We start from the raw sequence: 10262 nt of genomic DNA, 5'->3' as shown, positions 1-10262 counted from the left end.
TTGCTATAGTCCCTTAACTCACAGGCTGACCATCTCAAATCAGTTAAAAAAGTTAAAGAAGGACTGGGTCTAAGCTTTGTATTCCTAAATGTGTTATACTGGTACAATGCCTATGAGAGTAACAATATTCATCTCACTCTTATATCACTAAGAAGCTCATGCCAATGAAAACCTTAAAATTTGTAAACAAAGTAAATTGGTGCCATTTAAGAATTTATATCTTCATCTTGATATTAATTATACAGATTTCTACTATTAGGTTATGGCTATGCAGTAAACCCTAGCTAATCCTCTCTATTCCGACAAAACCACTACTTTTCCCTAGAGAGACAGCCCAACATTTGCCACCTTAGTCCCCAAGCCCAGGGAATAGGGGCGCTGACTCATCATTAGCTTCTTCAAGCTGATTATGGGCATTGAGATATTAGAAGAGGAGTGGGGGGAGAGCAAGTTGACAATCCTCTGATGCTGTGTCTTCGCTGCCTCCAGATGGAATTCCCGGACCTCAGAGGTTTGAGTAGGTCTGCCCAGCTTGCTTGTTGAGTAAATACACCAAGGCTGATCATTCTGCAATATACAATTCTCAAAACAACTTTTAGTATCAAGATAGTTTTTTTTTTTTTTAAGAGGGCTGACATTTTATTAAGAATGTTGGTTCTAACCGCTTTTCTATTTTTTCCCCTCTTTTATTGGATATAATATTTACATTTCAAATTTTATCCCCTTACCATATTTCCCCCACCACCCAGGAACCCCTTATCCCATCCCCCCTCCTCCTGCTTCTATGAAGGTGTTTACCCACCTACCCCCAGCCACCCTCCTCATCCTCAGATTCCCCCCCCCCCAGTGCTCAGCCTTCAGGGTACCAATGACCTTGTCTTTCACTTATGCCCAACAAGGCCATCCTCCCCTACATATACAGCTGGAGTCATGTGTCTCTCCATATGTGCTCCTAGGCTGGTGGTTTAGACCATGGGGAGCTCTGGCTGGTTGGTATTGTTGCTCTCCTCACAGGGCCACAAGCCCTTAAGGTTCCTTCAATTTACTCTCTAACTTCTCCATTGGGAACCTTTGATCAGATTAATGGATAGCTGTGGGTATCTGTCTCTGGGTATGTCCGACTCTGGGGGATCTCTAAGGAGACAGCCTTATCAGGCTGCTGTCAGCTTTCCCATCTTGACATCCCTATCAGCGTCTATTTTTGGTGACTGCCCATGGAATGAATACCCAGATGGAATGGTCTCCCTACAACCCCCCTTCAGATTCTGTCCCACACTTTGTCTCCATATTTGCTCCCTTGGGTATTTAGTTACTCCTTCTAAGAAAGACCTAAGCATCCTCACTTGTTCTTTCTTCTTCATGAGCTTCATGTCGTCTGGTAGTTGAATCTTTGTTGTTTCAGATTTTTGGGCTAATCTCCGCTTATCAGTGAGTAAATACCATGTGTGTTCTTTTGTGATTGGGTTACCTCACTCAGGATGATATTTTCTAGTTCCATCCATTTACCTAAGAATTTCTCGAATTCATTATTTTTAATAGCTGAGTAATATTCCATTGTGTAAATGTACCACATTTTTTGTATCCATTCCTCTGTTGAAGGGCATCTGGGTTCTTTCCAGCTTCTGGCTATTATAAATAAGGCTGCTATGAACATAGTGAAGCATATGTCTTTGTTATATGTTGGGGCATTTTCTGGGTATATGCCCAGGAGTGGTATAGCTGGGTCCTCAGGTAGTGCTATGTCCAATTTTCTGAGCAATTGCCAGACTGACTTCCAGAGTGGTTGTACCAGTTTGCAACCCCACCAACAATCCAGGAGTGTTCCTCTTTCTTCACATCCTCGCCAGCATCTACTATCACCTGAGTTTTTGATCTTAGCCATTCTGACTGGTGTCAGGTGGTATCTCAGTGTTGTTTTGATTTTCATTTCCCTGATGACTAAGGATGTTGAGCATTTCTTAAGGTGCTTCTCGGCCATTCGAGTTTCCTCAGTTGAGAATTCTTTGTTTAGCTCTGTACCCCATTTTTTAATGGGGTTATTTTGTTGTTTGGCGTCTAATTTCTTGAGTTCTCTGTAAATATTCGATATTAGCCCCCTATCGGATGTAGGATTGGTAATGATCTTTTTCCAATCTGTTGGTTGCCGTTTTCTCATGTTGACAGTGTCCTTTGCCTTACAGAAGCTTTGCAATTTGATGAGGTCCCATTTGTCGATTCTTGATCTTAGAGCATAAGCCATTGGTGTTCTGTTCAGGAACTTTTCCCCTGTGCCTAGGTATTCTAGGGTCTTCCCCAACTTCTCTTCTAATAGTTTCAGTGTATCTGGCTTTATGTGAAGGTCCTTTATCCACTTGGAGTTGAGCTTTGTGCAAGGGGATAAGAATGGATTAATTTGCATTCTTCTACATGTTGACCCCCAGTTGAACCAGCACCACTTGTTGAAAATGCTGTCCTTTTTCCACTGGATGGATTTAGCTCCCTTGTCAAAGATCAAGTGACCATAGGTGTGCAGGTTCATTTCTGGGTATTCAATTCTATTCCATTGATCATCCTGTCTGTCTCTGTACCAATACCATGCAGTTTTTATCACTACTGCTCTGTAGTACAGTTTGAGGTCCGGAATGGTGATTCCCCCAGAGGTTCTTTCATTGTTGAGAATAGTTCTCGCTATCCTAGGTTTTTTGTTATTCCAAATGAATTTGTAAATTGCTCTTTCTATCTCTATGAAGAATTGATTTGGAACTTTGATGGGTATTGCATTGAATTTGTAGATTGCTTTTGGCAGGATAGCCATTTTTACTAAATTAATCCTGCCAATCCAGGAGCATGGGAGATCTTTCCATCTTCTGAGATCTTCTTCAATTTCTTTCTTCAGAGACTTGAAGTTCTTGTCATACAGATCTTTCACTTGCTTTGTTAGATTCACTCCAAGATAATTTATTTTATTTGTGGCTATTGTGAAGGGTGTCATTTCCCTAATTTCTTTCTCTGCCTGTTTATCCTTTGAATAGAGGAAGGCTACTGATTTGTTTGAGTTGATTTTATATCCAGCCACATTGCTAAAGTTGTTTATCAGGTTTAGGAGTTCTCTGGTGGAAGTTTTAGGTTCACTTAAGTATACTATCATATCATCTGCAAATAGTGAAATTTTGACTTCTTCCTTTCCTATCTGTATCCCTTTGACTTCCTTTTGTTGTCTAATTGCTCTGGCTAAGACTTTCAGTACTATATTGAATAGGTAAGGTGAGAGTGGGCAGCCTTGCCTAGTCCCTGATCTTAGTGGGATTGCTTCAATTTCTCTCCATTTAGTTTGATGTTGGCTACTGGCTTGCTGTATATTGCTTTTACTATGTTTAGATATGGGCCTTGAATTCCTGATCTTTCCAAGACTTTTAACATGAAGGGATGTTGAATTTTGTCAAATGCTTTCTCAGCGTCTAGTGAGATGACCATGTGGTTTTTCTCTTTGAGTTTATTTATGTAGTGGCTTACATTGATGGATTTCTGAATATTGAACCATCCCTGCATTCCTGGGATAAAGCCTACTTGATCTTGATGGATAATTGTTTTGATGTGTTGTTGGATTCGGTTTGCGAGAATTTTATTGAGTATTTTTGAATCAATATTCATAAGACAGATTGGTCTGTAGTTCTCTTTCTTTGTTGGGTCTTTCTGTGGTTTAGGTATAAGTGTAATGGTAACTTCATAGAATGAATTGGGTAGTGTTCCTTCTGTTTCTATTCGATGGAATAGCTTGAAGAGGATTGGTATTATGTCTTCCTTGAAGGTCTGAAAGAATTCTGCACTGAAACCATCTGGCCCTGGACAATTTTTGATGGGAAGATTTTTAATGACTGTGTCTATTTCTTTAGGCGTTATGGGACTGTTTAGGTGGTTTATCTGCTCCTCGTTTAACTTTGGTACCTGGTATCTATCTAGAAAATTGTCCATTTCCTCCAGATTTTCCAATTTTGTTGAGTATAGGCCTTTGTAGTAGGATCTGATATTTTTTTAAATTTCCTCTGTTTCTGTTGTTATGTCTCCCTTTTCATTTCTGATTTTATTAATTTGAATGCTGTCTCTGCGCCCTTTGGTTAGTCTGGCTAAGGGTTTGTCTATCTTGTTGATTTTCTCAAAGAACCAGCTCCTGGTTTTGTTGATATTTTGTATAGTTCTTTTTGTTTCGACTTGGTTGATTTCAGCCCTGAGTTTGATTATTTCCTGCTGTCTACTCCTCTTGGGTATACTAGCTTCTTTTTGTTCTAATGCTTTCAGGTTTGCTGTCAAGTTGTTAATGTATGCTCTTTCCACTTTCTTTTTTTGTGAACACTTAGAGCTATGATTTTTCCTCTTAGTACTGCTTTCAATGAGTCCCACATGTTTTGATATGATGTGTCCTCATTTTCATTTAAATCTAAAAAGTCTTTAATTTCTTTCTTAATTTCTTCCTTGACCAAGTCATCATTGAGTAGAGCATTGTTCAGTTGCCAAGTGTATGTGGGCTTTCTGTTATTTTTGTCCATGTCAAAGACAAGTCTTAATCCATGGTGGTCTGATAAAGTACTAGGGATTATTTCAATCTTTTTGTTTCTGTTGAGGCCTGTTTTGTGACCAATTATATGGTCTATTTTGGAGAAGGTACCGTGAGGTGCTGAGAAGAAGGTATATTCTTTTTTTTTTTTTTTTTTTTTAGGATGAAATGTTTTATAGATGTCAGTTAAGTTCAATTTGTTCATAACTTATGTTAGTTTCATTGTGTCTCGATTTAGTTTCTGTTTCCATAATCTGTCCATAGTTGAGAGTGGGGTGTTGAAATCTCCCACTATTATTGTGTAGGGTGCAATGTATGCTTTAAGTTTTAGTAAAGTGTCTTTTATGTATGTGGGTGCCCTTACATTTGGGGCATAGATGTTGAGAATTGCGAGTTCCTCTTGGTACATTTTTCCTTTGATAAATATGAAGTGTCCTTCTTTATCTTTTTTGATTACTTCTGGTTGAAAACTGATTTTATTTGATATTAGAATCGCTACTCCAGCTTGTTTCTTGAAGCCATTTGCTTGGAAGATTATTTTCCAACCTTTTACTCTGAGGTAGTGTCTGTCCTTTCCACAGAGTTGCATTTCCTGAATGCAGCAAAATGTTGGGTCCTGTTTACATATCCAGTCTGATAGTCTATGTCTTTTTACTGGAGAATTGAGTCCATTGATATTAAGAGATAGTAAGGAAAAATGAGTGTTGTTTCCTGTTATTTTTGTTATTGGCAGTGGAGATATGTTTGTGTAGCTACCTTCTTTTACGGTTTTGGAAGATTACTTTCCTGCTTTTTCTAGGTTGTAGTTTCCCTCCTTGTGATGGAGTTTTCCACCAATTATCCTTGGAAGTGCTAGGTTTGTGTTGAGATACTGTGTAAATTTGGATTTGTCATGGAATATTTTGGTTTCTCCATCAATAATGATTGACAGTTTTGCTGGGTATAGTAGTCTGGGCTGACATTTATGTTCTTTTAGGGTCTGTATGATATTTGTCCATGATCTTCTGGCTTTTATGGTCTCTGGTGAGAAGTCTGGTGTAATTCTTATAGGTCTGCCTTTATATGTTACTTTGCCTTTTTCCCTTACTGCTTTTAGTATTTTTTCTTTGTTTTGTACATTTGATGTTTTGACTATTATATGGCGGGAAGTATTTCTTTTCTGGTCTAAACTATTTGGAGTTCTGTAGGCTTCTTGTATATTTATGGACAGCTCTTTCTTTAGGTTAGGGAAGTTTTCCTCTATAATTTTGTTGAGGATATTTACTGGTCCTTTAAGTTGGGAGTCTTCCCCCTCATCTATTCCTATTATCCTTAGGTTTGGCCTTCTCATTGTGTCTTGGATTTCTTGTATATTTTGGGTTAGTAGCTTTTTGTATTTTGCATTTTCTTTGACACTTGTGTCAATGTTTTCCATGGTATCTTCTGCACATGAGATTCTCTCTTCCATCTCTTGTATTCTGTTGGTAATACTTGTGTCTATGACTCCTAATCATTTTTTTTAAGTTTTCTATCTCCAGGGTATTCTTCCTTTGTGATTTCTTTATTGTTTCTACTTCCATTTTTAGATCCTGCATGGTTTTGTTTAATTCCTTCTGCCGTTTGGTTGCATTTTCTTGCAATTCTTTAAGGGATTTTTGTGTTTCCTCTTTAAGGGTTTCTATCTGTTCTTTGAGAGTGTTATTTATGTCTTTCTTAAAGTCCTCTATCATCATCATGAGAAGTGATTTTAATTCTGAATCCTGCTTTTCTGGTGTGATGGGGTGTTCAGGTCTTGCTATGATGGGGGAACTGGGTTCTGATGATGCCATGTAACTTTGGTTTCTGTTGCTTACGTTCTTGCGCCTGCCTTTTGCCATCTGGTTAAATCTAGTGCTACCTGTACTTCTGTCACTGATTGAAGCCTGCCTTTCCAGTTGTCTCGCTTGTGTTTGGTCTTCTAGGGGTCCAGATGTCTCTGTGATTTTTTCCAGCTGCACTGATTACGGTGGTATCTCTAGGATGCCTCAGGATATGGTGCCTCCAAGGTAGCAGTCCAACTAGTTGTCTGCTGTTCTGGGTGCAGTGTCTCCTCTTGGATATCTCAGGATATGTTGTCTGACACTCTGAGTTCAGTTGTTCCTCTGTGGCTCTGGGTTGAGTGGACCTTCCGGTATGTCTCAGGTGGAATCCGGGGTCCACACACCTGCAGACCTGGCAGAGGTCTGGTCCAGGCCTCAGACCCCGGAGATGGGCAGAAGGGGGATGCTAGCTGGCAGGGGTGGGGGTGGGTATCTGGTGAATTCTGAGCACTCAGGGCACCCAGCTATGAGCTCTGGGTAGTATGTGGGTTTTCCTACCTAAAGCTGGTTGTGGGATCTGTGGAGCCCCCAGAATGTGTCTGGCGGTGGTAACCGGAGTGCACTCACCAGCAGGCCTCAGACCAGAAGAGGGGCAAGCGGCGGAAGGGGAGTGTTAGCGCTGGATATGGGTTCTATGGATCCCCCAGAATGTGTCTGGGGGTATCCGGGGTGCACTCACAAGCTGGCCGGGCAGAGGTCCGGCCCAGGCTTCAGTCACCTATTTTTCTTAAGTTAGATCTTTCTACAGTAGCCCAAATTTTCTGGATATTTTCTGTCAGGAATTTCTTTGATTTTATATTTTTTTGAACAGTGTATCGATTTCCTCAATCATAACTTCTGTGCCTGAGATTCTTTCTTTACTATCTTGTATTTTGTTTGTGATACTTGCATCTACTGTTCCTGTTCTCTCCCCTAAATTTTCCATCTCCAAGATTCCCTCAGATTCTGGTTTGGTTTCTTGTTGGTTTGTTTGTTTGTTTTCTGTTTCTATTTTTATCCTCTAGTTTTGAACAGTTTTATTCATTTCTTTCGCCTGTTTAATTGTATTTTCCTTTACTTATGTGTGAGATTTATTCAATTCTTCTTTAAAGGCTTATTTTATTTTTGTAAGGTTGGACTTAACATTATTTTCTTGTTCTTCAGTCATGTTAGAATATCTAAGGATTGCTGTAGTGAGATAGCTTTGTTATGAATGTGCCATTTTCCCTGGCTCTGGTTGTCTATGTTCTTATATGGTCCTTTAACCATCTGGTTGTACATGGATGCTCCTATTGTAACAGGTATCAGGAAGTCATGCCTTATCTGGATATTCCATGTGCAGCAGATCTCCTGTGGGCAGCCTTGGACAAGTTGTTTCTAGTGATACATGTCTGGTTGTTCCTTGTTTGGCAGGCCTTGCTTTTCCTTGTTCTGAAGGAAAAATAAACAACTTTGTTCTGAGTTACTTTTCTGTCAGGGTATTTTGTTATAACAACAGATAAGTATTTCAATAAGCTATTTTAATGCAAACAAAATACTTTAACATGTGACAATAAAGCAAGTTCAAATTCTACCATCCACTACACTAAATCTGAATTCTCTAGAAAATACAATATCCAAAGATATGTATTCTCATTCACTCTATCTTAATTTAATATCTGTATCTATATCTACCTATCTATCTACCTATCTATATATAAAATCTATGTATCTCACATCCAAAACAAAAGACAAACAAAACAGTAGTGATAGTGAATGCTGATATCCTCTAACACCAACTATCTAGTACACAATTATCTCAGAGAACTGAAAGGTATAGTGAAGGCTTATTTATTCAGTGGTCTTAGCTTTCTTCATTCAATGTGGGTTTTCAAATTCATTTGCATAGGTGTTAAAATGCACTCTAAGGTATGTTTTTTGATAATTATAGCTTGTGATTTTTCTAAATTTCTCAATTTTATTCTCAATGTTTTGTACAGTATGTGCAAAGAAGATGCATGTGTCATTAAGTACAATTTTAACTTAATAATTATGCAAAATATATGACATAAAATGGATACCAGAAGATGACACATCATAAAGCCCTTCATTGTGGAGATTTCAGAGATGAATAGCATCATGCAAATTTTGATTTTTGAAGACACTAATTTAATTTAAAGACACCAATTTTTCACATCTCGTTTCTTATTTTGTCCATCCTAGTCTTTTTACTTATTCTATTGAGTAATAAATTCTTAATTGAATACTAGTTGTTCTATTGTAAAGTAACCAACTTTCATTTAGTATTTTTTTTACCAATCATATATATTCATGTCCTAGATTCAAATACACTGCTATACCTTAAAAAGGATGCTCTTGCTTCGTTTGATTTTTGGCTTGATTCGTTGTAAATGCATAGGATTATTGATTCTTCATTATATGTAAAGTGTGAAAATCTTCAGTGAAAGAAAAGAGGAGTGTTTGAGAACACAGCAACAGATGTGTCTTTCTCTTTCCTTAAATAGCTGTTTCACTGTTTTGTTCATCAGGAGGTACACAATAGTATCCATGTTTATTTACAGATTCTGGGGTGTTTTCATCTGTGAATTTTCTTCCATTTTCCAATGTCTTCTTATAATTTCTTTTAATTTTTTTCTTCATTACATAAATTAATACAACATATAAAAAAAGTACTGGAGTTGTTAAAGATGTGGTTAAGCCCAAGTAGATAATTCTAGAAAAAAGGAGGGACAAATATTATTTTGTATTTTGTAGTACAGCTTTAAGCACATATCTCTGGTATACAAACCTAAAAGTTAAAAAAAAAAAAAAAAGTGAACTTATATTTAAAACATCAAACATTATTCATTAGACCATAAACTGAGATTATTTCTAAAGAACTGACAAGACACAGTGATTAAACACTGGCTGACTCTCTAGCTTTCTAATGGAAGAAAGGAATATTTTGATCTTTTCCCTCAAGCCACCAATAACATGCGATAAAAAGAGAAATCACAAAGAAATACATCAGGAGTTCACAGTCCATGTACCTAGGCCCATTAATACTGAGACTCAAGCATATTACTATAGAAAGCCATCCTCCCCCTGTGCCTTATAACAAGGTGATTAGTTGTAGTAGTTCCTCTGTCATAATATTTACATCTACCTTTCAGGAAAAAAAAAAAAAGCAGAAGTCACACTAAAAGGAAATGAAAACAAAAATCATGGTTTAAAGACAATGAGCAGTCTTCAAACCCAGTCATGTATATATCAGGGTACTAAGATTATCAGGATCTGGACACGATACTAACAAACACCCTACTGTCCATCATGATACTAATTCCCCAAAGACAATACCACCACTGCCACCATCACCATCCCCACTGCCACCACCATCACCATTACCACCACCACCATCACCAACACCAGGCAACCACAGGACCATGACACCAACAACACTGTTACACCACAACCAAGACAACAATACCAGCATGACACCAACACCAGTGGTAATGATTTGCAACAACACTCTCATTTGTGGTTGGGGTGAAAATGGTTGGGAAGACAGCTAACTGTAACTTACAACCTAGAATAAGAACAGGTAGATTGTCCTAACACCTGTACCATTTCCCATCACACATCTGCAATGGAAGCCTCTGTGGTTCTCCCTCCTTTTAGTGTTCACTTGAATTTTCCTCTTTTGGGGACCTAGATAGATCTAGAGAACTTTCTTGTGACTGCATCATTAGCTTCAGTTTCTTCTGACACTTTGTATTTTCCCTTTGAGAGTTGCTTAGAATGATTTTTGTTATAGAGAGATTTAAAAGTACTCTAATATTTTCTGTTACAGTTTTAAGAGTTTGGGTCATGATCCAAATATATTTGCACTTCCCAAATAGTATTTTTTTAATTTACTTTGAAGCCAGGCCATGGTG

At 38.0% G+C, this 10262-nt stretch overlaps 1 protein-coding gene across 7 annotated transcripts in view; it reads right to left on the bottom strand.

The window, feature by feature from the left end:
* Positions 1–7447: 7447 nt before the first annotated feature.
* The window catches only part of LOC117715436 (solute carrier organic anion transporter family member 1B2-like), a 44923-nt gene continuing 42108 nt past the window's right edge, over positions 7448–10262 (bottom strand). For 4 of the 7 annotated variants that reach the window (XM_076940751.1, XM_076940750.1, XM_034512245.2 and 1 more), the window contains one exon: positions 7887–9061. In XM_076940751.1, the coding sequence (XP_076796866.1) occupies positions 8845–9061 (217 nt within the window). In that variant the 3' untranslated portion in view covers positions 7887–8844. Of the gene's footprint in view, positions 7780–7885; positions 9062–10262 lie in introns of those variants that run through there. The other 3 variants (XR_013112716.1, XM_076940753.1, XM_076940755.1) reach the window with 3 other exon arrangements.

The sequence above is a fragment of the Arvicanthis niloticus genome, chromosome 9 (assembly GCF_011762505.2).
Source record: "Arvicanthis niloticus isolate mArvNil1 chromosome 9, mArvNil1.pat.X, whole genome shotgun sequence".
In the NCBI taxonomy this organism is placed as follows: Eukaryota; Metazoa; Chordata; class Mammalia; order Rodentia; family Muridae; genus Arvicanthis; species Arvicanthis niloticus.
The sequence above is the reverse complement of the archived record's forward strand: the minus strand, read 5'-3'. Positions and strand labels throughout refer to the sequence as shown.